The sequence below is a fragment of the Vipera berus genome, assembly GCF_964194415.1.
Source record: "Vipera berus genome assembly, chromosome: Z".
Taxonomy (NCBI): Eukaryota; Metazoa; Chordata; class Lepidosauria; order Squamata; family Viperidae; genus Vipera; species Vipera berus.
Genome location: NC_138205.1, coordinates 59,607,923 through 59,635,801, shown reverse-complemented (window position 1 = coordinate 59,635,801; position 27,879 = coordinate 59,607,923). Strand labels below are relative to the sequence as shown.

Genomic DNA, 27,879 nt, shown 5'->3' with positions numbered 1-27,879 from the left:
GGCCAGCAGCCCCACGAGCAACAGCAGCTGCCGGCTCAGCAACAGGTCCGAGCGCAGGAGCCGCACTGCCAGGCTGCCCAGGAAAAGCAGCCACACTGAGAGGCTGCACGCCCAGTCCAGCTCCATGAGGGGCAGGGTGGGAAGCCGGCCGGGAAGAGGGACTGGGAGCCCGGGCCGAGCGCGCCTCGGCCGACAGTGAGAGGGAAGCGGCACGAGTTCTAAAAAAGAGGCTGTGGGTGGAGCTGCCCTGCCCTGCGCCCAATGGGAGACGTTCAAGGCCTGGGGGGGGAAGCAGGAGGGGCGCTGGCCGTGGCGGGGTGGCGGCTGCCCTCTGGCACTGCCTGCCGCCAGGGAAACGCGCCTCGGGGGCCGGCAGAAGCGCGGGAGCAGCGGGAGGGCCGGCGGGGCCAGTCGGGCCTTCGCCTCCTCTGCGACGGACAGGGAGGGCAGGGCATGTAAGTATTTTCCGGCATATAAGACGAAAAATCTTGAAAATCTTCTTAAAAGTCGGGGGTCGTCTTATACGCCGGGTCGTCTTATACGCCGGAAAATACGGTAACAATAAAAATGGAGTGGACTATAGAATTCCCAGGGGAATCATTAGAGTCTGGGAGATAGAAAGTATATATGCTACCTGTTCTACCTTCTGTATTCCCAACAATACTTGCAAAAACACAGGAACTGCCGGGTAAATGGAATATATCAACTTGGAAAGCTATTCGGTAAAAGAAGAAGGCTAGAGACAGATTCAAGAGGTTTAACTCGCCCTACCTGGTCGGCAGTTTGGCGGGTTGAATCCCGAGTGCCGCGTAGCAGAGTGAGCGCCTGTTACTTGTCCCAGCTTCTGCCAACCTAGCAGTTTGAAAGCATGTAAAAATGCAAGTAGAAAAATAGGGACCACTCCGGTGGGAAGGTAACAGCGCTCCGTACGCCTTTGGCGTCTAGTCATGCCGGCCACATGACCACGGAGACGTACTCAGACAAGCGTTGGCTCTTCGGCTTTGAAACGGAGATGAGCACCGGCCCCTAGAGTCGGAAACGACTAGCACGCATGTGCGGGGGAACCTTTACCTTTACCAAATGGAGTATTACATGAGTTAACACTTGTTTGAATATGGTTAAAAGAGTAGAGAACTTTGAATATAAGGGGACCCTATAACAAGACGGATAAGAGATTTAAGTAATATAGTATGTTTTACAATATATGAAATGTAAAAATATTGGGATGATGTAACTTTTATAAATATAAGTGAAATATAAGCTGATCAGAAAGGATGTTACACCCAGATGTTATAATATAGATAAGAAACACAGTATTTTTTGTTGTTGTTAGTTGCGAAGTCGTGTCCGACCCATCGTGACCATATGGACAATGTTCCTCCAGTCCTTCCTGTCCTCTACCATCTTCTGGAGTCCATTTAAGCTCACGCCTACTGCTTCAGTGACTCCATCCAGCCACCTCATTCTCTGTCGTCCCCTTCTTCTATTGCCCTCAATCTTTCCCAGCATTAGGCTCTTCTCCAGTGAGTCCTTCCTTCTCATTAGGTGGCCAAAGTATTTGAGTTTTAGCTTCAGGATCTGGCCTTCTAAAGAGCAGTCAGGGTTGATCTCCTCTAGGACTGACCGGTTTGATCGCCTTGCAGTCCAAGGGACTCGCAGGAGTCTTCTCCAGCACCATAGTTCAAAGGCATCAATTCTTTGGCGCTCAGCCTTTCGTATGGTCCAGCTTTCACTGCCATACATTGCAACTGGGAAGACCATAGCCTTGACTATACGCACTTTTGTTGACAGGGTGATGTCTCTGCTTTTTAGTGTGCTGTCTAGATTTGCCATGGCTTTCCTCTCCAGGAGCAAGCGTCTTTTAATTTCTTGGCTACAGTCCCCATCTGCAGTGATCTTGGAGCCCAGGAAAATAAAATCTGTCACTACCTCCATTTCTTCCCCATCTATTTGCCAGGAATTGAGAGGGCCGGATGCCATGATCTTGGTTTTCTTAATGTTTAGTTTCAACCCAGGTTTTGCACTCTCCTTCTTCACTCGCAACAAGAGGCTCTTTAGTTCCTCTTCACTTTCTGCCATTAGAGTGGTATCATCTGCATATCTTAGGTTGTTGATGTTTCTTCCGGCAATCTTAATTCCAACTTTTGATTCATCTAGCCCTGCCTTTCTCATGATGTGCTCTGCATATAAGTTAAATAGGCAAGGCGACAGTATACAGCCTTGCCGGACTCCTTTCCAAATTTTGAACCAATCAGTGGTTCCGTGTCCAGTTCTCACTGTTGCTTCTTGGCCCGCATATAGGTTTCTCAAGAGACAAATAAGATGGTCTGGTATGCCCATCTCTTTAAGGACTTGCCAGAGTTTGTTATGATCCACACAATCAAAGGCTTTAGCATAGTCAATGAAGCAGAAGTAGATGTTTTTCTGGAACTCTCTAGCTTTCTCCATGATCCAGCGTATGTTAGCAATTTGATCTCTAGTTCCTCTGCCTCTTCGAAATCCTGCCTGTACTTCTGGTAGTTCTCGATCCACATACTGCTGGAGTCTAGCTTGTAGAATTTTAAGCATAACTTTACTAGCATGAGAAATGAGTGCAATGGTGCGATAGTTTGTACATTCTTTGGCACTGCCTTTCTTTGGAATTGGAATGTAAACTGATCTTTTCCAATCCTGTGGCCACTGTTGAGTTTTCCAAATTTGCTGGCAAATTGAGTGTAGCACTTTTACTGCATCGTCTTTTAAGATTTTGAATAGCTCAGTTGGAATACTGTCACCTCCACTAGCTTTGTTGTTGCTCAGCTTTTCTAAGGCCCACTTCACTTCACATTCTAGGATGTGTGGCTCGAGCTCAGTGACCACCTCATTGTGATTATCAGGGACGTTAAACTCATTCTTGTATAGTTCTTCTGTGTAATTTTGCCACCTCTTCTTAATCTCTTCTGCCTCTGTTAGGTCCCTGCCATTTTGGTCCTTTATCATGCCCATTTTTGCATGAAACGTTCCCTTCATCTCTCCAATTTTCTTGAAAAGATCTCTGGTCCTCCCTATTCTATTGTTTTCTTCTATTTCTTTGCATTGTTCATTTAAGAAGGCATTCTTATCTCTTCTAGCTATTCTTTGGAATTCTGCATTTAATTGGGCATATCTTTCTTTTTCTCCCTTGCCTTTCGCTTCCCTCCTTTCCTCAGCTATTTGCAAAGCTTCCTCAGACAGCCATTTTGCTTTCTTGCATTTCTTTTTCTTTGGGATGGTTTTGGTTGCTACCTGTTGTACAATGTTGCGAACCTCTGTCCATAGTTCTTCAGGCACTCTGTCTATCAGATCTAATTCTTTAAATCTATTTGTCACCTCTACTGTATATTCAACAGGGATATGATTTAATTCATACCTGACTGGCCTAGCGCTTTTCCCTACTTTCTTTAATTTAAGCCTAAACTTTGCAACAAGAAGCTCATGGTCTGAGCCACAGTCAGCTCCTGGTCTTGTTTTTACTGACTGTATAGAGCTTCTCCATCTTTGGCTGCAGAGCATATAGTCAATCTGATTTCTGTGTTGACCGTCTGGTGATGTCCATGTGTAAAGCCGTCTCTTGGGTTGTTGGAAAAGAGTGTTTGCTATGACCATCGTATTCTCTTGACAAAATTCTATCAGCCTGTGCCCTGCTTCATTTTGTACTCCAAGGCCAAACTTGCCTGTTATTCCAGTTATCTTTTGGCTTCCTACTTTAGCATTCCAATCTCCCATGATGATAAGGACATCATTTTTGGGTGTTAGTTCTATAAGGTGCTGTAGGGCTTCATAGAACCGGTCAATTTCATCCTCTTCAGCACTGGTGGTTGGGGCATAGACTTGGACTACTGTGATATTGAATGGTTTGCCTTGGATTCGAACTGAGATCATTCTGTCATTTTGAGGGTTGTATCCCAGTATTGCTTTTCCTACTTTTTTATTGACTATGAAGGCTACTCCATTTCTTCTGAGGGATTCTTGCCCGCAGTAGTATACCTGATGGTTATCTGAATTAAATTCACCCATTCCTGTCCATTTTAGTTCGCTGATACCTAAGATGTCGATGTCTAGTCTTGTCATCTCTTGTTTGACCACGTCCAGCTTTCCTTGATTCATGGATCTTACATTCCAGGTTCCTATGGAGAAAGAATCTTTACAGCATCGGACTTTCCTTTCACCACCAGACATATCCACAGCTGAGCGTCCTTTCGGCTTTGGCCCAGTCGCTTCATTCTTTCTGGCGCTACTAGTACTAGCCCTCTGCTCTTCCCCAGTAGCATATTGGACGCCTTCCGACCTGAGGGGCTCATCTTCCAGCGTCATATCGTTTTGCCTTTTGGTACTGTCCATAGGGTTTTCATGGCAAAGATACTGGAGTGGTTTGCCATTTCCTTCTCCAGTGGATCACGTTTTGTCAGAACTCTCTGCTATGACCTGTCCGTCTTAGGTGGCCCTGCACGGCATAGCTCATAGCTTCATTGAATTATGCAAGCCAGACATCCTAGAATGTGAAGTGAAGTGGGCCTTAGAAAAGCTGAGCAACAACAAAGCTAGTGGAGGTGACAGTATTCCAACTGAGCTATTCAAAATCTTAAAAGACGATGCAGTAAAAGTGCTACACTCAATTTGCCAGCAAATTTGGAAAACTCAACAGTGGCCACAGGATTGGAAAAGATCAGTTTACATTCCAATTCCAAAGAAAGGCAGTGCCAAAGAATGTTCAAACTATCGCACCATTGCACTCATTTCTCATGCTAGTAAAGTTATGCTTAAAATTCTACCAGATCATCTTATTTGTCTCTTGAGAAACCTATATGTGGGCCAAGAAGCAACACTGAGAACTGGACATGGAACCACTGATTGGTTCAAAATTGGGAAAGGAGTCCGGCAAGGCTGTACAACTTGGGTTGAAACTTAACATTAAGAAAACCAAGATCATGGCATCTGGCCCTCTCAATTCCTGGCAAATAGATGGGGAAGAAATGGAGGTAGTGACAGATTTTATTTTCCTGGGCTCCAAGATCACTGCAGATGGGGACTGTAGCCAAGATATTAAAAGACGCTTGCTCCTCGGGAGGAAAGCCATGGCAAATCTAGACAGCACACTAAAAAGCAGAGACATCACCCTGTCAACAAAAGTGCGTATAGTCAAGGCTATGGTCTTCCCAGTTGCAATGTATGGCAGTGAAAGCTGGACCATAAGAAAGGCTGAGTGCCAAAGAATTGAAGCCTTTGAACTATGGTGCTGGAGAAGACTCCTGCGAGTTCCTTGGACTGCAAGGCGATCAAACCGGTCAGTCCTAGAGGAGATCAACCCTGACTGCTCTTTAGAAGGCCAGATCCTGAAGCTAAAACTCAAATACTTTGGCCACCTAATGAGAAGGAAGGACTCACTGGAGAAGAGCCTAATGCTGGGAAAGATTGAGGGCACTAGAAGAAGGGGACGACAGAGAATGAGGTGGCTGGATGGAGTCACTGAAGCAGTAGGCGTGAGCTTAAATGGACTCCAGAAGATAGTAGAGGACAGGAAGGCCTGGAGGAACATTGTCCATAGGGTCGCGATGGGTCGGACACGACTTCGCAACTAACAACAACAACAATAAAGCAATAAAGTGAGAAAATTTTAAAACCCAAATCCATCAGGCCAGGCCGGCTTGTTGGAATAGATAGGTTTTTAGATCACGCTGGAAGGAGCGAAGGTCAGGGGCCATCCGGATTTCAGCTGGTAAGCGGTTCCAAAGGATTGGCACACCCACCAAGAATGCTCTCCCCCTGGGGGTCACCAGCCGACATTCTCTGACCGGTGGCACCCTGAGGAGGCCCTCTCTGTGGGAGCACACAGGACGGAGGGATGTTGATGCTGGCAGTAGGTGCTCCCGTAGGTAATCCGGACCCACGCCATGTAGGGCTTTGTATGTCATCACTAGCACCTTGAATTTCACCCGGAAGGCAACTGGAAGCCAGTGCAGCTCACGGAGCAGAGGTGTAATATGGGAGTATCGGGAGACCCCCAAAAGCACTCGTGCAGCTGCACTCTGCACCAGCTGAAGCTTCCCAGTGGTTCTCAAGGGCAGCCCCATGTAAAGAGCGTTGCAGTAGTCAAGACGAGAGGTCACAAGTGCATGGGTGACTGTACGCAAGGCATCCAGGTCCAGATAGGGTCACAGCTGGCGCACCAGACGAACCTGGGCGAAGGCCCCTCTAGTCACAGCTCCTATATGATCTTCTAAGGAGAGCTGTGAATCTAAGAGGACACCCAGATTGCGAGCCTTATCTACGGGGGGTAATAACTCGCCCCCGATATTAAGAGATCGAACAATCTGAATATCCTGACATGCCGGTATGTACAGCCATTCAGTCTTGTCCGGGTTGAGTTGAAGCCTGTTCCTCCCCATCCATTCCCGGATTACTTCCAGGCAACAGGGCATCACGTCGAGGGCATCACTGATGTGGTTTGGGGTCGAGATGAAAAGCTGGGTGTCATCAGCATACTGATGATAACCCACTCCAAAACCACGGATGATCTCACCTAGCGGCTTCATATAGATGTTAAACAGGAGAGGTGAGAGGACCGACCCCTGAGGAACTCCATAAATGAGAGGCCTCGGGGTCGATCTCTGGTCACCCGCCAACACCCACTGTGAACCTTCCAGAAGGTAGGAGGAGAACCACTGAAGAACAGTGCCTCCCACTCCCAATCTCCTGAGACGCCGCAGTAAGATACCATGGTCGATGGTATCAAAAGCCGCAGAGAGGTCTAATAGGACCAGGACAGAGGAATGACCCCTGTCCGGAGCCCGCCAGAGATCATTTATCAGAGCGACCAATGCCGTCTCCGTGCTGTGTCTGGGCCTGAAACCCGATTGGTACGGGTCTAGATAATCAGTATCTTCAAGGAACAGAGGAAGCTGATGCGCCACTACGCTCTCAACAACCTTCGCAAGAAAGCGAAGGTTGGAGACCGGGCGAAAGTTGTTTAAAACAGCTGGGTCCAGGGAAGGCTTTTTGAGGAGGGGTCTCACCACCGCTTCTTTCAAGGCTGCAGGGAAACTGCCCTCTTTCAATGAAGCAGTTACCACTGCATGGATCCAGCCTCGTGTCCTATCCCGAGCCGCATAAACCAGCCAGGAGGGGCACGGGTCCAATAAGGATGTAGTGGAGCTTAGCTTCCTCATGATCCTTTCTACCTCGTCCAGAGTCACAGGATCGAACTCTTCCCAGATAACATCAATAAGACTGTCCATGTTCTCATCGTCAGACTCTGCCCAGTTGGAATCCAGACTGGTCCGGATCCGAGCGATTTTGTCCAGCAGATGTTGGCTAAATTCCTCAGCACGACCCTGCAAGGGATCCTCCTTCACCTCTAGATTAAGGAGGGAGCGGGTCACCCTAAACAGGGCGGTCGGGCTGCGGACGCGATAAGGGCAGCAAAGTAATTAGACCTTGCCCTCCTTAGCGCCGCGAGATAAGACCTTGTAAAGGACCTTAGTCGCGATCGGTCGGATTCGGATCGGCTGGATTCCAACAGCTCTCTAGGCCCCGTCTCTGCCGTTTCATCTCCCGGAGCTCCGTAGAAAACCATGGAGCCCACTGGGATCTGCAACGGGTCAGGGGCTGCATGGGTACAACTCAGTCGAGTGCTTCTGTGGCTGCCTTTTCCCAGGCTTCCACCATGGCACTGGCCGAGCTATAAGCAAAGGAGGCAGGTGGGGGGCCAAGCGCTGTTTGGAACCGCCCAGGGTCCATTAGCCGCCTGGGGCGGTACCATTTCGTTGGTTCAGTAACCCCACGACGGGGAGTGGCAAAGCGGAAGGTCAGCCACAGGAGATGATGATCTGTCCATGACGGGCGTAACAATTGGAGAGCCCCCACCCAGATCATCTAACCACTGTCCAGATAGGAAAATCAAATCGAGCATGTGTCCTCCTACATGAGTTGGGCCCTGGATTATCTGCGTCAGGTCCATGGCCGTGTTGGAAGCCATGAACTCCCGAGCCAACTCAGATGATCTCCCCAGGGATGGTAAGTTGAAGTCACCCAGTCCCGAGAGGATGACAAGAAGCTCGGGCAGGGCTGCTGCTACGCGACTAGGTGAAAGGTACACTAGCAGCAAGCCCAACTGAGCCTTAGGGCCACATCTAAGGAGAGACTCACACCCGGCTATTTGGACAACAGTGGCCTCTCGCGGATACAGGTTCTCCCTCACCGCTACTGCCACTCCCCCGCCTCTTCCCTGAGTCCAAGGCCTGTGTAGCACCCGGAAACCTGGTGGGCAAAGATCTACCAAAGGGACACCACCCTCAGGTCCTAACCAGGTTTCCGTAATGCAGGCCAGATCCGCATGTTCACTCTCAACCAAATCTCGGATGAGAGGAGCTTTATTGACTATGGATCTGGCATTAAGATATACAAGCCTGAGCTCAGGTTGTTGATTATCTTCGCTCCCGGTACCACGGGCCGAAACCAGAGGGTCGGAGTGCATCACCGCTTGAAGATAGCGGGGACACACTCCCGGATGTTGATGCGGTCCTCTGTTCGGACACCTACTGCCATTCCCTACCGTCGTTGGAATAGGTAATCCCACACCCCGCTTCGGGGCCCCGAGGGTAGCTAGTCCAAGCTTCCTCTCAGCATGATCAATCTCAGGCCTGGCCTGAGTAGCGGTTGGTGGACACCTCCCGGTATCTGACCGAAACTCTAAACCCTCCCCTCTCCCTAACCCCACAAAAAATTTAGCTAGGAAATTAACCAGGGGCCTCTTATTAGGTTCGTAACCGAGGCCCCTATCCCTGCCCAGCCATCTCTCAGGGTCCCAACAATTGGGCCCTTCATCAAGAGGTAGATTGGTAAGTGAGGCGGGTTGCATCCAGGAGGAGGGGGAACCCCTAAGGGCGAATAAGGTAGTGATGGAGTAGTTGAGACGAGTCATTGATTAAAGAGTGACTTCGTAGCTAATAAACATGTCCGTGTAAGCCATTATTTACAAATGGGGAAGATGTTAGTAAGATGTTAAAGTAATAAGGGACTCAATATTAATTAAAATTAGGTATTAGACCCGGTCAATTGCTGCCATTGTTGCCGTTGCCGCCGAGCTCCGGAGGGGGGAGGCAAGGCTACACACCGAAAAATGTTGCCAGTCAGTTGTTTTGCCAGTCAGTTGTTTTTGCTCTCCCCCTCCGAGTATGTACATCGGGTGAAGTTGTTCTAGTCCGTATGTAAGGCAGCGGGGATCGATTGAGGCTTGAACGGCGTTTGTTACTTGATTCTAGGGCCAGCTGATCAGCGATAGACCCGGTCATTCCTGCCGTTGCTGCCGCCGCTCCTCTGCTCCGGAGGGGGGAGGCAAGGCTTCACACCGCAAAACGGTGCTAGCCTGCTGTTTTTGCTCTTCCCCCCCGAGTATGCACATCGGCTGAAGTAGATCTAGACCCATGTATAAGGCAGCAGGAATGGATTGAGGCTGGTGGAGGCGTTTCAGAGTTGATTCTGGTGCCAGCTGATCTGCGGTAGACCCGGTCATTGTTGCCGTTACTGCCGCTGCTGCTCTGCTCCGGAGGGGGGAGGCAAGGCTTCACACTGCAAAACGGTGCTAGTCTGCTGTTTTTGCTCCCCCCCTCCGATTATGCACCTCGACTGAAATTGATCTGGCCCCATGTATAAGGCAGCAGGAGTCGATTGGGCTGGTAAAGGCGTTTCGTAGTTGGGTCTGGTGCAGTAGGGATCTTCTGACATAGGATAAAATGGGCTTTAGAAAACAAATCAGTGACAAGCCAAATGACAATGTTTCCTGCACTTTCAGGTAGCTCCAAAATAAAAGCCATGGAGAGATTTCTCCAGGGCACTGAAGGACTTGTTACCAGCTGCAGGAAGGTAGGTGTTTTTCCCTCCCTCTGTTTGGCAGCAGCACAAATCAGGCAGCTGGCCACATAGCTTTCAAGGTCCTTCTTTAAGGATGGCCACCAAAATTGCCATTTAAGCAGGTGAAGAGTCTTTACAAACCCAAAGTATCCAGCTATTTTCGAATCATGACAGGCCTGCGTGATTCTCAGTCTCTGACTTGTAGGCACATACATCTTCCCCCCAACCCAAGCCAAACCATCTTTCATCGAGCAGAGATTTTTATGTTCTCCGAACCACTTGTCCTTTTCCAATGCCTTCTTGAAATCCTTGACCACCACATTGTCTAATGGTAGGGTTTTCTTAAACTGTGTCCTCATAGTGACTGGGGCTACCAGTTGCTGTGGGGAAAAGAGAGGTTTAAGCATCTTCACACTTTTTATATTGTGGCATTCTTGACAAAGCATCAGCCAGGAAGTCCCCCTACCCTTGCAGCTATTGGATGGAGAAGTTGAAACAATGGAAGTGCTGGGCCCAGTGTGCCTCTTTCAGAGACAGCCACTTGGGGTTTTTTAAAGCTTCAAGGTTCTTATGATCAGGGGAGTAAAATCACCTGGAAAGGGATTTTACTCCCCTCTAAGAAATGTCTTCAGGTTAAGGGGCCCATCTCACTGCATATGCTTCCTTTTCCCAAGCCACCCACAACTGTCTCAGACAGTTTCTTGGATGTGTAGGCACAGGGTTGTAACTGATCCTGCTGGTTTTTCTGCAATAACACCGCCCCCACTGCCACATCGCTAGCATTTGCCTAAATCACAAACGACTGTTCCGGGTCCAGGTGTTTCAGCACTGGTTCCACGGAAAACAGTCTCTTTAAGTTTCTTGAATGCAGCTTGACATTCTGCTGTCTGTTTTAGTGGCTGGGTAGGCTTCGGCTTACCCTCTCCCTTAATTTTTCAGTAAGTTTGTGATAGGGAGTGCAATTTGAGCAAACGAAGGGAATAAATTGTTGGTAAAAGTTAGTGAACCCCAGAAAGATCTGTAGATGCTTCCTGGTGCGGGGAAGAGTCTACCCCATGACAGCCTGCACTTTATCTGGGTCCATCTCTACCCCTTTGTGGGAGATGTGCTAGCTCAAGTAATCAATTCTATCTTTATGGAATTCACACTTCGAGAGCTTGGCATATAGTTTGGCAATGCGGAGTTTCTTTAGGACCGCCCTAACTAGTTTTAAATGTTCCGCTTTTGTTTCGGTGTGAATTAAGATATTGTCCAAATTCACCAAAACCCCCTTATACAGGTGCTCATGGAGGACCTCACTGATTAGTTGCATGAATACTTCTGGGGCTCCCTGTAGCCCGAAGGGAAGTACCGTGAATTAGAAGCTTGCTAGGGGGAAGTTGAAAGCAGTTTTCCATTCATTCCCCTCCTTAATCCTGATGTGATAATACACTTCACACAGGTCTAACTTTGAGAAAAATTTTCCTTTTGCTAGGTGAACTTGCATGTCCCTCATGAGGGGCAGGGATACACATTTTCCACAGATACTGCATTTAACCATCTATAATCCACGCAGAGACGAACAGAACCATCCTTTCTGAATAGAATTGGCTGCCACCCGAGATCTGGCCGGTTGGATGAACCCCGGTTAAATTCTTATCAATGAACTTGTGCAGCTCATTAGTTTTCTAGGGGTCATCAGATAGAGTTTTGGTTTAGGTAACTTAGCCCCCGGGATGATCTCAATAGCACAGTTGGTCGGTTGGTGAGGGGGAAGCTCATCCGACCACATTTCGCTGAAAATCTCAGCTAAATCGCAGTACTCCCTTGGAATGCTCTAAAGTTCTTGCTCATTTAGCGCAGAGGCTAATTTTTGCTTTGGACCCTCTGCTCTATTATCAAGCAATCCCTGGGAAGGAGCTCTCTTCTTTGGGAACCTTAGATGCCCCTCTCTCTAGTCAGTTAGGGGGTTCCATTTTTTTAACCAGGTTAGCCCAAAGTCAAGGGGCCATTCCATGCTGGGAGCCACAATGAAGTCTCTGATTGGCATCCCATGGTGAGTCCCAGGAGTTTGGTGACAAAGCTTGCTGGGATCCCCCCTGCCACGGACCCATCGAGCTGACAAAAGGCGATGGGGTTTTTGAGTTTCTTTAGGGAACGCCCATTTTCCCAACTAGGCTGGGGCTGATTAAGCTCTAGGTTAAGGCTGGTTTACCTTAATGACAGGTCCGTTGTTAATAAGGCTCCCCTCGTTCGAGACTTGATCAAGGAGGAACGCGCGTATCTGGCATGCATTACGGAAACCTGGTTGGGCTCAGGGAGGGGTCCCTCTGATTGAGTTATGCTCCCCAGGTTTCCGTGTGCTACACCAGCCACGGGCTCAGGGTAGGGGCGGTGGGGTGGCGGTGGTTATCAGGGAGACTTTATGTCCGCGGGAGACCACCATTGTCCAGATTGGTGGGAGTGAGTCCCTCCTCCTGAGATGTGGTTCTCGGGTTCAGATGAGCTTGTTGCTTACATACCTGGCGCCCAGCTGTGTGGCAACAGCTCTGCCCGAGCTGCTCGACACCCTCTCAGGGTTGGCGGTGGAGTTCCCCAGGCTCATAGTGCTGAGTGACTTCAACCTGCCTTCCCTGGGAGGGTCATTGGAGCTAGCCCGGGAGTTCATGGCCTCCATGCCGACCGTGGACCTGACTCAGGTAATTCAAGGCCCGACTCATGTGGGGGGGTCACACTCTCGACCTGGTGTTCCTGTCTGGACAGTGGTTGGATGATTTGGGAGGGGGTTTACCGGTTGTTACTCCCCTTTCATGGTCCGACCATCATCTCCTGCGGCTGGTCTTCCGTTATGCCATCCCCCGCTGCTGGGCAGCGGAACCAACTAGATGGTTCTGCCCCAGGCGCCTAATGGACCCTGAACGGTTCCAGATGGCGCTTGGGTCTATACCTATTGCCCTCACTCACAGCCCAGCTGATGCCTTAGTGGATGCCTGGGAAAGGGCGGACACTGAGGCACTCAACTGTGTTGTACCCTTGCAACCTCTGACCCGGCGCAGATCCCGTTGGGCTCCATGGTTTTCTGTGGAGCTCTGGGAGATGAAACGTCGGAGACGGGGTCTAGAGAGTGGTTGGAAGTCCAGCCATTCCGAATCTGACCAATTGCAGTTTAGAACCTTTATAAGGCCTTATCTTGCTGCGATGAGGACGGCGAGGGCTAATTATTTCGCCGCCCTCATCGCATCTCCAGATAATCGCTCGGCCGCCCTGTTTAGGGTGACTCGCTCCCTTCTTAACCAGGAGTTGAGGGAGGATCCCTTGCAGGGACGGGCCGAAGAGTTTAGTCATCATCTGACGGACAAAATCGCTCAGATCCGGGCCGGTTTGGACTCTGACTGGGCAGAGTCTGACGTGGAGGAATCGGACGGTCTTGAGCATGTTATCTGGACTGAGTTCGATCCTGTTTCCCCTGATGATGTGGACAGGATCATGGGGAGGCTGATCTCCACCACTTGTTTGTTGGATCCGTGCCCCTCCTGGCTGGTTTATGTGGCTCGGGAGGGGACACAAGGCTGGTTCCAGGCAGTAATAACTGCTTCTTTGAAGGAGGGTGTCTTCCCCGCCGTCTTGAAGGAGGCGGTGGTGAGACCCCTCCTCAAAAAGCCTGCCCTTGACCCGGCTGTTTTAAATAACTATCGTCCAGTCTCCAACCTTCGCTTTCTGGCGAAGGTTGTTGAGAGCGTGGTGGCGCATCAGCTTCCTCTGTTCCTGGAGGAAACTGATTATCTGGACCCATACCAATCGGGTTTCAGGCCCGGGCACAGCACGGAGACGGCATTGGTCGCGCTGGTGAATGATCTCTGGCGGGCTCGGGACAGGGGTTGCTCCTCTGTCCTAGTCCTATTAGATGTCTCAGCGGCTTTCGATACCATCGACCATGGTATCCTACTGCGGCGTCTCAGGGGGCTGGGAGTGGGAGGCACCGTTTTACGGCGGTTCTATCTCCTGGGCCACTCGCAGTCGGTGTTGACGGGAGGGCAGAGATCCACCCCTAGGCCTCTTGTTTGTGGAGTTCCTCAGGGGTCGGTTCTCTCGCCCCATCTATATGAAACCGCTGGGCGAGGTCATTCGTGGTTTCGGGGTGGGGTATCATCAGTACGCTGATGATACCCAACTTTTTTCTCCACCCCGAACCAACCCAGCAATGCCCTCGCCGTGATGTCCCGTTGCCTGGAGGCGGTCCAGGTCTGGATGGGGAGAAACAGGCTTCGTCTCAATCCCGCCAAGACTGAGTGGCTGTGCATATCGGCATCTCGGACTAACCAGTTCATTCCACCTTTAATGATGGAAGGTGAGGAGTTACCCCCCCGCCGTCGATAGGGCTTGCAACTTGGGCGTCCTGGACTCACGGCTCAATTTTGAAGATCATATAGGAGCTGTGACCAGGGGGGTTTTGCCCAGGTTCACCTGGTGCGCCAGTTGCGACCCTACCTGGACCGAGATGCCCTACGCACAGTCACTCATGCGCTCGTGACCTCCCGTTTAGACTACTGCAACGCTCTACATGGGGCTGCCCTTGAGGACCACTCGGAGGCTTCAACTGGTGCAGAATGCGGCCACGCGAGTTGTGATGGGGGTTTCCTGATACTCCCATGTAACACCTCTACTCCGTGAGCTGCATTGGCTTCCGATTGCCCTCCGGGTGAGATTCAAGGTGCTGGTGATGACCTATAAAGCCCTGAATGGCTTGGGTCCGGGATATTTGAGGGAACACCTGCTGCCAGCATCAAGGTCCCTTCGTCCAGTGCACTCGCACAGGGAGGGTCTTCTCAGGGTGCCACCGGTAAAAGATTGCCGGCGGATAACACCCAGGGGGAGGGCCTTCTCTGTGGGTGTGCCTGCCCTCTGGAACCAGCTGCCCGTGGAGCTCAGGACTTCCCCTGACCTGCGTTCATTCCGCCGGGACCTGAAGACTTGGCTCTTTGAGCTCTCTGGCCCAGGCTGAGAATTTTAACTGGGGTTTTATTTTCAGGGATAATTTAATCTTTTTAATTGTCTTTTAACTTTTGTATTTTGTATTGGTGTGATTTTAAAATGCGCTGTAAACCTCCCTGAGTCCTTCGGGAAAGGGCGGTATATAAATCTAATAAAATTAAATTAAATTAAATTAAATTAAATTAAATTAGGTGCACCCCGAGTCCAACAGTGCAGTTAGGGTCCTTCTGGCCATGCCTTGGCATAGTTATGGGGTCGATCAGCCCACTTACTAATGGGTCTTCGTCATAATCGCTCTACGACGTCCCTGACTCATGATCCGGTGGAGTTGGAGCTCTACTGTCTGCCTTTGGATCCCGGGGGAGCTCCATGACCTTGGTGGATTTTAGGGCCATGTCTTTCGAGCACTGGTTATATTTGCTTGGCTTCCCCTGCCCCCCAGAGGGGCGATCTGGTTTTCTAGCCGATGTCTTGCTGTGGCATTCCATAACCCAATGCCCTTCTTTGCCCCACTTGAAACAGGCAGTGGAACACAGTTGGTTTGTGGAAGTTGTGCTGGCCTCTTCCCTTCTGTCCAGCTGGCTCCATCCTCTGGATTTTGTAGGATGATACAGGTTGCGGGTTTGGTCGATTTCCACTTCTTCAAGCCAGGATACACAATTCATAAAGACGTGCTGGTACTCCTGGGACCACATAGGTCATTATTTAGCCCGTCTTGGAAACAGCTTATCCGGATGTCTTCAGGCCAATTGAGGTAGCAAGCCAAGTCGCGAAACTCCTCTGTGTATTTGGCACTGGTCAACGCCCCTGTTTTATTGTTTTTATTTGATCCTGAACCTTCCAGTCTGCCAGGCGATCTTCAAATTGGCGTCTCAGTGCAGTCATGAACCAGTTAAAATTTCAGAGGTCGGGAGTGTTGCAGTTATTATAAGGTTACCAGCCATCTGGCAGCAGTTCCTTTGAGGGTAAGGGTGACGACTCTGATCTTAGCTGCATCATTGGATAGAGACCTTCTATACAGTTGCATGTATGTGAGGAAGTGAGCCAGGAAGAACCCCAGTTGTTGAGGGTCCCCATCAAATTTAACTCCCAATGGAACTAGCTTTGGCTCTTCTGGGAGTCCTCTCTCAGGGCGGTCGTGGGGTCCGAGCTTTCCAGGGGAAAGCTGTTGTGTTTCCGGAGTAGCTGCCACTGTCTCTGTCGAACCTGTGGCCCTGCCTGCCACCTCGGCGATTATGGTTTCTCCTTCACCGTGTTCACCCTCCTCAGTTAATTCTTCCTCCTTTTCTGGGCAGCCCAGGAATTTGGCTATTAGGTCCTTGAAAGCCTACACCATGTAATGCATGGCTCCTTCAAGGTCTGACTGCCCACCCGGTTCCTCATCATCATTGGAAAGCATTTCTGTCCTTTTCTTTTCAGTGTTCTTCCGACCTCCTCAGGTGAAAGTTACTCTTTGGGTTCTTTCTTACCAATTCTTTTTCTTCCTGACACAGAGCGACCATCTCAGCCCCTTGGTGGGGCAGATGTCGCTCTGGGTTGGGCACTATTGCAGATCTTACTTTATGTAAGGATCTGCCTCAGCTAGATCTCCCAACAAAGTAGAACTCTTGAAACAGGTATTGTCTCAAAAGAAACTTTTATTGAGAGTTAGTGATGGCTAGAAAGCAAAGCAAGATCTAAAGATTTGTCGTGCAAAGGATTACATCAAAAAGGCAATTCATAACTGCTCCTCCCAGTGTCCAACTGTTCAGTTGAAATCTAGCCAATCCACAAGTGCTACAGTGTTAGGAGAAGCTGGAGATTTAGCGCCCTTTTCAAGGTCTCTCTTGGTTTCGTTTCCCAATGGTTCCAAGTTCCATTGTCTGGAGATAAGGCAATTTTTTTCATGTCACATTCCTCTCACACAGAGGGAGGGCACCCCATATAGAGCAGAGCAAGGTAAAGCACATTTTCCCCTCATGCAAGCACACACCCACCAACAGAATTGCAGGCCCCAAAAATGAATACATAAGTAAAAGCAGGAAAGAAATAAAGGGAAAGGGATAAATGAATATTTGAGGGGTTCTGACACTGGGTCTTTCTTGATTGTTATTCAAATTATCTCTAGGATCTTTTCATTTATTAAAATTGGGGAAGTTTTTTCATTCCTAGTTTTACTAAAAGAATTTGGCCCTTTGCTGAAGTGGTTTAGAGCAGAGAACTCACCTTTACATTTTCTTCTTCCATCACAGAAAACATTTTTATTGTAGGTCTAATGAAAAAAAATTCTTAAAGCTGTAGGAATTACACTTTTTTATTCAAAAATTCTATCTGTTGCATGTGTCTTTCTTTTAGCAATAAGTATTATATGACATCTTCAAGCAATATTGATCATCTTTTGCTGAATTTAACTTTATGTGAAATCATGGTCTCGCTAGCAAATACTTCAACATTGACTACAGATGCCCATTGGCTAGACTTAATTGGAAAGTTTGTGATAGAAACTCTTCAGGATGGTTGTAAATTAAACAGTAAGCAGCTGAACAAATTGCTCAGAGTGACTTGGAGACTTTTAGAAATCCAGCTAAACAAAGGTAAGATGATACGAATATATGTTGTACTATGATCACCCAAACTTTATTTGGTACTTTGTTATAAGTTTGAAAAATTTCACTAGCTTATTTATTCTAGAAACCCAAGAGCCATTTCTAGAACAGGGCTTTTCAACCTTTTCACCCATTGTACCACTTTTAGGATATGGCAACATCCAGTTGCCTAGCAAGGTGTCAAAAACTTGATGATCAAAAAAAAAGTAAAAAAGTGATGAAGTACAGGTAGTCCTTGACTTACAACAGTTTGCTTAGTGACTGTTCAAAGTTACAATGGCACTGAAAAAAGTGCCTCCTAAACCACAGCTGAGCAAGACACCTGCCTGCCCGCCCGGCAGCACTCTTCCTCCTGTTCAAGGTTTTTATTGTGAGCATTTCTGTTGAGGATTGGAAGCAGGGGTGGGGTGGGGGGTGTTTGGTTTTTATTCCCCCCCCCATCTGCTGGGTGGTTGCAGCAGGTTTTGGTTACTTCATATGACCCTGGGACACTGTGACTGTACATTCCAGCTGATCAGCGCTTCTTCTGAGCTCAACAGAAGTGCCAGGATCAGTGCCAAGCTCCAGCTGGAGACTGGCGCTGATCCTGGCGCTTCCACTGAGCTCTGACAGCCCCGAAGTAGTGCTGATCCTGGCACTTCCACTGATTACTGACAACCCTGAAGAAGCGCTGATTCTGGCGCTTCCAGTGAGCCCTGACATCTCTGCAGCTCCAGCCGTCTCTTGCTCAGGCTTGTGCGGTGCTACCACTGGTTCAGCTCATTTCCCTCCCCTGCTACTTTTCTAGGATGGTCGCATACCACCTGCCGGGTGCCAGTGTACCACAGGTGGTACCCATACCACTGGTTGAAAAGCCCCAGAGCATAGATGGCTATAAGATTGAGCAAATCTTCTGTTTCAGATACTTAGGGTGGTCCTTCACTTTGCTATCAGTAGGAAGGTCCAAGGATATATTGTTGAAAATCCACAGATGAGATCATTTGTCATCCTTAAATATATTAAGGGAAGAAGTCATCACTACATACTGGCAGCTCTAAAATTATTGAACTCAAGCCAATAACACAAATTCTGGTGTCCAGAAGTACCTTTCTCCAATTCTGCACCATTAGAATTTGTATACTTCAAATTTTTAAGATTAACTCTTCAAATCTCTAATTGTGTCTCTACTTCCACCTTCTGTCTACAAATAGGTTTCATGGAATTTTAGGGTGGAATTCAATTATTGGCTCAGGCTTTGGACTTCTCTGACAATTTAGCATTGATGATGATGATGATGATGATGATTATTATTATTATTATTATTATTAATTTTATTTGTATACCGCCCTTCTCCCGAAGGACTCAGGGCGGTGAACAGGGCAATACATATTAAAAAACAAGATACAAAAATTAAAAAACGATTAAACAAATGCCCATGAATAAGTTAACACACATTAAAATAGATTAAAACAGATTAATAAAACCCAACCCCATTCCATCAGGCCAGGCCAGCTTGTTCAAAAAGGTAGGTTTTGAGATTGCGCCAGAAGGAGCGGAGGTCAGGCGCCATCCGGAGCTCAACCGGAAGATGATTCCATAAGTCCGGCGCGCCCACAGAGAACGCCCTCCCCCTGGGGGCCACCAGTCGACATTCTTTGACCGGTGGCACCCTGAGGAGGCCCTCTCTGTGGGAGCGTACTGGGCGGAGGGAAGTTGACGCCGGCCCAGGTGCTCCCCAAGGTATTCCGGACCCATGCCATGTAGGGCTTTGTAGGTCATTACCAACACCTTGAATCTCACCCGGAAGACAACTGGAAGCCAATGCAGCTCGCGGAGCAGAGGTGTAACATGGGAGTATTGGGAAACTCCCAACACAACTCTTGCGGCTGCATTCTGTACCAGCTGGAGCCTCCGAGTGGTCTTCAAGGGTAGCCCCATGTAGAGAGCGTTGCAGTAGTCCAGACGAGAGGTCACAAGGGCGTGAGTGACCGTACGTAAGGCATCCCGGTCTAGATAGGGCCGCAACTGGCGCACCAGGCGAACCTGGGCGAAGGCCCCCCTAGTCACAGCTACTATATGGTCTTCTAGGGAAAGCTGTGAATCTAGGAGGACTCCCAAGTTGCGAGCCCTATCTACAGGGGGTAAAAACTCACCCCCCATAGAAAGAGATGGGATATCCTGAATATCCCGAGATGCCGGTACGCACAGCCACTCGGTCTTTTTTTTTATTTTTTTTATTTAAAAAGTTTTACAATACATTTTAACTTTAATCCCCCCACCCCCACCCAACCCTCCCTATCCCTTCCCCCCATTCCCTCCCCCCCCCGACTTCCCAGAGCTAAATACAGGGTATAAAATCAAAAAACAAACATAAGCACCCCTATGTTATCAGCAATAAACTATTAGTTCTATCTCCCTCTAGCTCATGTAAAATGAATACAAACAATATTAATATTACAAATAAAGTAAAAAAGAAAAAGAGAAAAACAAAAAAGAGCTTTACTCAGAATAGATTTTCTTAATCCCAGTCCTTATTCATATTAATTTCAAAGAAAAAAAAATAAACAAATTCTCAGTTACGCGCCAAAAGCGCCTATCTATTAACCTTAATAATCTCCAACCAAACTAAACCATAATCAAAAATAATTCTTACATGTATCACACCAAATATGTTCAACACACACTTTTAGTCCATAACCCTAATATACTTTTCTAACTAGCAAATAACATCCATCTTAAATTGTGTTAAATATTAAAAAAAAACTTTCTTTCTCCTCTATGATAAATTTAATCCATTAAGATACTAATTTAAAAATTTAATCAGCAATCTTAACGCCCCAAAACTTTTGGAGCACGTCTGTCATGACCCCCAAAACTTCTTTGGACCGCGCCCCTCCCACATCTTCACTGTAAATACACTTTGGAGATTCCATAACTATCTGCTGGTCTTGCTCTTGCTCTCGTCTCACTCTTCTTAAGGCGGCACGCGTCTTCCTCTGGCCTCCTACAACATCCAATGAAACTGTATCTTGATCCCCTCCAACACCATTGTCCTCTATCTGTCTGTCTGCAACATCTTGAAGCTTTCCCTCGCCGTATCCCTTAACAGCTTCCAAAAATGATAGGGGGGTTGCTTTTAACACATTGCTATAAAAATCACGTGCCTGGGCGACAGTAACCAGACGATGTCTTTTACCTTCATGCGTCACCACCAGTCCAACTGGAATCTCCCATCTAAACTTAATATCACATTTCTTAAGTTCCTGTACTAAAAATGCAAAATCTTTCCTTCTCCTTAAAATCTTCGGAGGAATCTCTTTTAAAACCAAGACTTCTTGCTCAGCCACTACCAGTTTAGTATCATAGGCAGCTTGAATAACTTCATCTCTAATTACTCTCTTTGTAAAATAGACCACCACATCTCTGGGTAACTTCCTTTGTCTTGCAATCCATGAATTTATACGAAAAATTTTGTCCATATTTCCCTCAATTTCAGATGCTGGCTGGCCCAATACCCCTTCCAGAGCCTCAGAAATCAGCTGCTTTAAATCTTCTTTACAGTTCTCCTTTAAACCCCTGATTCTAATAGCATACTGCATCTGATGATACTGAGCAAGGCTCAATTCTCCGTCCATTTTATCCCTTATATTTTCATTTTCTGATACCTTTGCTGCTAATATAGAGTTCTTTTGACTGAGATCCTTCACTTTTTCATCCAGCTGTTGCACACATTCAGCTACAGATTCAATCATAGACCCTCATTGCTCTAAACTTCTCTTCCATCTTCTTCTCCAGTTTCTCCTCCAACTTTTTCAGCTTTTCATCCATCATGTCAGACATCAATTGTGAATGCTTTCCAAGAGCATCTTGTAAATCCTTAAGCGTCAATGCCGGAGGAGGTGCAGGAGGAAGCAAAGCTTGCAATGAGGTCTGTTGCACCAGGGAAGACCCCGCACTCCGAAGAGCTTTAGAAGTTTTAGCCGCCATCTTCCCCCACTTTCACTTATTGCGCACTTTCACTTTAAAGCTATAAAATCCATTGAGCTAGAGAGTAAAGATAAGAGTCCACATCACCTTGACCTCCTGTACCGCTCTGCCTGCATCTTGATAATCAAAAGTATTTCCTTTTGGCAGGGGTGGTTGCTAACGCCTGGCTTTGCTCCATAAATCCTGGAGCAGGGGCGCTGCGCAGCTCGGAGCAACCCAGGCTTCGGGGGGGCTCAATCCTTCAGCCGCCCAAACTCTCAGCTCAGGCGGCCCCGGAGAGCTCAACCCCTACCTGGGGCCTCACCCTCTCCTCTTCTCCCGAGGAGGGGGCTTCAAATCCATCTAAACAGCTGACCGGCGCTGTTTACGATGGAAAAACACAGCTGCGGAGCAGGCAGCCCGAAGACGGCTGTCTTCGGCGTCGCGTTGCCACCAGAAGTCGAGCACAGCCACTCGGTCTTGTCAGGGTTGAGTCGAAGCCTGTTCCTCCCCATCCAGACCCGAACCGCCTCCAGGCAACGGGACATCACGTCGAGGGCATCACTGGGGTGGTTTGGGGTCGAAATGAAAAGCTGGGTATCATCAGCATACTGATGATACCCAACTCCAAAACCACGAATGATCTCACCCAGCGGTTTCATGTAGATGTTGAACAGGAGAGGCGAGAGGACCGACCCCTGAGGGACTCCACAAGCGAGAGGCCTCGAGGTCGACCTCTGCCCCCCTGCCAACACCGAATGCGAGCGTCCCAGGAGATAGGAGGAGAACCACTGAAGGACCGTGCCTCCCACTCCCAATCCCCTGAGACGCCGCAGCAAGATACCATGGTCGATGGTATCGAAAGCCGCTGAGAGGTCTAATAGGACTAGGACAGAGTAATATCCCCTGTCCCGAGCCCTCCAGAGGTCATTCACCAGAGCGACCAATGCCGTCTCCGTGCTGTACCCGGGCCTGAAACCCGATTGGTACGGGTCTAGATAATCCGCTTCATCCAGAACCAGAGGGAGCTGATGCGCCACCACACTCTCAACAACCTTCGCAAGAAAGCGAAGGTTGGAGACCAGACCAAAGTTATTTAACACAGCTGGGTCCAGGGCAGGCTTCTTGAGGAGAGGTCTCACCACCGCCTCCTTCAGGGCGGCGGGAAAACTACCCTCACTCAAAGAGGCAGATATAACCGCCTGGAACCAGCTTCGTGTCCCCTCCCGGGCTGCATAAACCAGCCAGGAAGGGCACGGGTCCAATAAACATGTGGAGCTCAGCCTCCCCATAATCCTGTCCACTTCCTCCGGAGTTACAGGATCGAACTCCTCCCAGATCACATTGACAAGATCACCCGTGTCCTGATCGTCTGACTCTGCCCAGTCGGAGTCCAAATCGGTCCGAATCTGAGCGATTTTATCCAACAGATGTTGACTAAACTCGGCACACCTCCTGATTGAGGAGGGAACGGGTCACCCTAAACAGGGTGGCCGGGCGATTATCTGCGGACGCGATAAGGGTAGCGAAGTAATTAGACCTCACCACCCTTATCGCTGCGAGATAAGACCTAATATGGGTTCTTAGTCCAATCGGTCGGATTCAGATCGGCTGGACCTCCAACCGCTCTCTAGGCCCCTTCTCCGACGCTTCATCTCCCGGAGCTCCGCGGAGAACCATGGAGCCCACTGGGATCTGCGCCGGGTCAGGGTACAACTCGGGTACAACTCGCAAGGGGTACAACTCGGTCAAGTGCCTCCGTGGCCGTCCTTTCCCAGGCTTCCACTAAGGCATCTGCCGAGCTGTGAGCAGAGGAGGCAGGTGGGGACCCCAGCGCTGCCTGGAATCTCTCAGGGTCCATTAAGCGCCTGGGGCGGAACCATCTAATTTGTTCAACACACCCACGGCGAGGAGCAGCAAAGCGGAAGACCAGCCGCAGTAGGTGATGATCAGTCCATGACAGGGGCATAACAATTGGAGAGCCCCCACCAAGATCATCTAACCACCGTCCGGATAGAAAAACCAAATCAAGGGTGTGGCCTCCCACATGAGTCGGTCCATGAATTACTTGCGTCAGGTCCATGGCCGTCATGGAAGCCATGAACTCCCGAGCTAACTCAGAAGATCCTCCCAGGGATGGTAGATTGAAGTCTCCCAAGACCATGAGTTTGGGAAACTCAATCACCAGTCTCGAGACTGGTTATGATCAGGCACTTGTGTGCTATTTTCACAAATGCAGCCCACCACTTCCAGGCTCAGTTTCCAACAGGCTGTGGCCCACCATTGGGCCATAGCCAGGGGATTGAGGACCTCTGCTTTAATGAATATATCCCACCTATCTTGTGCCGGTTTATGACTGTAATAAAGATTTGGTTCATTTTATTTTATTTGGTTATAATGCCAATATCTTCTAATAATAAAAATCATATCATGCAGGAGTTGGAAAGGGATTTGGAACTCATTTAGTTCAACTCCATGCTCAATGTAGAAACCCAGTTTACTACACTTTTCTTGACAGATGGCTATGTAACCTGTTTAAACATTTTCAATGGAGTATCTATCATATGCTGAGACATTTCTGTTTAACAGTTCTTATTGTTAGGAAATATTTTCTGATGTTTACCGGAAATGTACTTTCTTGTAAATTAAATCCATTGTTTCTTGCCATGTCTTCTGTGCTATCGCTCTTTAGATAAGATAACATGAAGACATTTAAGATTTTTATCTTGTGTTGAAATGTAGTAGTTTTTTCTTTCCTTTCAGACTCTTTATTAGTTACAGGTATTTCTTGACATACAACCATATTGGGACTGGAGAGTTGTTGAACAAAATAGTTGTTAAATGAAATGTCACATTTATTTTTATTTATTTTTATTTTAATTCCATTTATATCCCGCCCTTCTCCGAAGACTCAGGGCGGCTTACAAGCTTAGCAGTAGCCTTCATTCTATGTATATGCCTGCTTGTTAGGGCTTTCACACACACCCCAAGCGGCATTATTACAAAGTCAGCTTAATTGCCCCCAACAATCTGGGTCCTCATGACTACTTTGCTCAAGTATCACAACCCTGGCATTCCTGGTTGCAGTCGTTAACTGATCTTGTGGATTTCCACTCTCTAAGTAGGTAAGTAGGTAAGGAGTGCAGAGTGTCTTGAGAGTGGGGGATTTTTAATCCCTGAGCAGAGAGACACTCATGTGCGACCTTTGCTGGATCTCCTTGGGCCTCCTTCCATTGCCTGAGGCACCTCCTCTTACCGTTCTGCCTCTTTGCTTAGGAGCTGAAAATCTTCCCTAATGATATTAAAGCAGGATTTTCTGTACCTGAGCAGACATAAATTCATGTGTGGCCTGCACCGGGCCTCCCAGGACCTCCTCCCCCCACCCCAAGGCCCCCTGCACTCCTTACCTTACTGTGCTGTTTCTCAACATAGGGAATGAAAATTCTGCTTGGATTTGCTGTTCTCAGTGTGGATGTAGGTCTTTCATACATCTATCCATAGTTCTGTCATACATTTCATATATCCCGTCTCATTATATTAATTATTGTACTAGTATTCTCTTGTCTTGTACATATATGGTTTCTTCTAACAGCCCACTTATCAGATTCTCCTGGTCCATTTGACATGAAGCTTGTTAAGCTGGTTGACAGCTGATCCCATATGACTTTCCTAGTTCATGTCGTATTTGAGGTAGGCACATGAAGCATTAGGGAATCTTTGCCCAAGGACCCCTATTAGTAAGATAGGCACCATTTGAACCCCAATCTCTCCCTCCTTCCTTCCTTCCTTCCTTCCTTCCTTCCTTCCTTCCTTCCTTCCTTCCTTCCTTCCTTCCTTCCTTCCTTCCTTCCTTCCCCCCTCTCTCCCAGGCAAAGGTTGATTGCCAACTATAGGGCTTTCTTAGGTTTAGAAATTTAACAGTCTCTGTGTCTGACTGGCTTACTTCCTGACATACATGCAATTTGTATTGTCCCAAATGTGCATTTTCCAAAAAGCAACTTGACTTTCTTGGATTTTTCTTTGAAAAAGTTTTGCTTTCTTGGTGTTTTTTTTTGGATGTGTTGGTTTTCTTGGATGAGAAGTGAAACATTTTTATAGGGGGGGGAAAAACCATGAAAGAAAGGCCATTTGCCTTTTGGAAAATGCACATTTGGGACAATACAAATTTTAACTTAAAGATAATAAGAGAAATTAATAAAAATGTGAAAAAGAAAAAGACTTCTGTTCTTAACAGCAATTATAAAATGTGTTTTAGCCTCTCTCTAAAGCTTATACCAAAGTATTTGTCACGTCCCTATAGATCCCTGTCAAGATGCTACCATTCTGATGGGAGGGGGGACCTCTTGTGATGTACTTGGTTTGCTTTATTTCTCTTTGCCTTGATGTACTTTCCTGGGGAATGGGAGGGAGAGGGAAGAGCTTGGGGCTCTACTTTGCATCATCAAGGACGTGATGATCTTATTGTGTCCTCCATCTGGAGTTCTTACAACACCTTCATATCTCTGGATTGGTTCCCTATGGAATGGGCAGTTGGGAGGGGTTTTGAATAATGGGGTTTAACCTAACATTTCTGCATGGGAGCTTCAGATCCTGCCTGCTTTTCCTGCTTTCACTATTTCTCAGTAAAAGTTCCTTTTGGAATGCTACCAGTTTCAAGAGTTCTGCTTCCTTGAGGGAATCAGCTGTGGGAGGGGCCTTACATTAGGCAGGATCTGCAAATTGGTCAATCCAGAGAGGCACCAGCCCTACTGTGGGGACTGAGCAAACAATGTCCAACTCAGGCAGTGAGCATGGAGAGGCTACGTTTTGGCGAGAGACCTCTACAAAAACTCACCCCGACACAATCTCTGGTGAATGAACAGAGGGTCCCTGGAGGACCCTGAGAAGCCAAGATAATCTGTTGGTGTGGAGAAGAAGGAAGATTGGGAATAAAGAGCCAAGGGACTCATCCTCACCTGCGGTAGCTGACAACATGACTGGAGGCGCAAAATGGAAGCACTCTATGATGATGGTGAATCAAATGAAGAACCGGGGGCCAAGCTGATCGCCTCATAAAGCAAGCCATTCAATTCATGATGGAAGTGTTCCAAAGCCTGAAAACACAAGGGGCCTTAGCCCATCTGGAAAGAGAGAGCGGGAAGCATGAGGAGACTTATGAGGGGGGGGGTAATTCTTCCAGAGACAGCTAAGGGTGCCATCGAATTGGCTGAGAGGGTAATTGCCACACTAGCCAGCTCTCCCTGGAGGGTTCCAGGAGACATGACCACTCACAGGGCTTGTGGGGGGGCTATCCCCTCAGCATGAACAAAAGGCACCCCCCCAGGCGTCAAATTCAATGGAGATCCTTAGCAACTGGGATTTTTCCTTGCCCACATCCTTACCTATATGCAAAAATATGGGCAAGACATCCTCACCGAAGGGGCTAGGGTGAGAAACACCCTGTGTTTCATTGCAGCCTTCTAAAACCTGAAGTAACCTCACCTTTATGGCCAGTAGCTCTCCCAAGGCCACAGCCCATCATGGTAGAAGGTGAGCAACATTTTGAAATTAAAGAGATCTTTGATTCTCGTAAACATAGAATAACACAATACTTCATAGCATGGAAAGACCTCTGCATATCTCAAAACGAGTAGGTTCACAAGAAACATGTTGGAGACTTCTCAAATGATTCCATGTTCTTTACCCAGATAAACCTAAGTAACTGTTATTTTGCTCTGTCCCCTTTATTATTTTGATCTCTCCCATGTGGATTTCTCCTTTTTATGATCAATATGTCCCTATGGATCCATGTTAGGACGCTGTCATTCTTTTTTTAAAAAAAGCAAGTTTTATTAATTTTCTAATTTTACATCAAAAATATTTGTGAAGCAATGTGGTGATTGGATAATCAAAAGTCCAAAAGTCTTGTTATATTTCAAAAACATATTCTATTTATCACCTTTGTAATTATCAATGATTAACAAGGTATCTTTTGTTGTGTCATTCCAAGTTCTATAGTATAATTCAAAGTTATGCTCTAGTAGCTAATTTTCATTCCCTTAAAAATCTAGGTCCTAAATATAAAATTAGTTTGTATCTTTTAATAGTTCCCCTTAGCCTATTAAAAGAAATTTTAAGCTTTATTATTACAAATACCAACATTTAAAAAAAACATTTTTTAAATCTAACTAGGTTTATTTTGTGCCAGGCAGGCTTCCATATCATTGCCTTGTAACTTCTCAAATGTGTCTCCCTTTCTTTCTACACACGTTGTTTGAATCCAGGGAGACCATCCAGTTGTCAATTTTTCAAAGAGAGTGACCCCTTTAAGGTCATTAAATTGTCGTTCTAATAAATCAGGTCTCCATGTTTGGCATAGTATAGTTGTTATTAATTCAGTCTGGTCGTCTTCTTTCAGTCCCATCTGGCTTAGGTAAGAGGTCATGTCTGGTGTTATAGTTTTTGTTTGGTTGGTTAGATTCTTAATGTACTGTATTTGAAAGCCTTTGGCATCCTCCATCTTAATATTGCT

The 27,879-nt window shown here is 47.6% G+C and overlaps 1 protein-coding gene across 4 annotated transcripts in view; it reads left to right on the top strand.

Annotated features, from left to right (window-relative positions):
* TEX10 (testis expressed 10) overlaps nt 1-27,879 on the top strand; it is a 149,565-nt gene that overhangs the window by 28,234 nt on the left and 93,452 nt on the right. For all 4 annotated transcript variants that reach the window (XM_081345334.1, XM_081345336.1, XM_081345335.1 and 1 more), the window contains exon 6: nt 17,173-17,411. In XM_081345334.1, the coding sequence (XP_081201460.1) occupies nt 17,173-17,411 (239 nt within the window). The remainder of the gene's footprint in view (nt 1-17,172; nt 17,412-27,879) is intronic.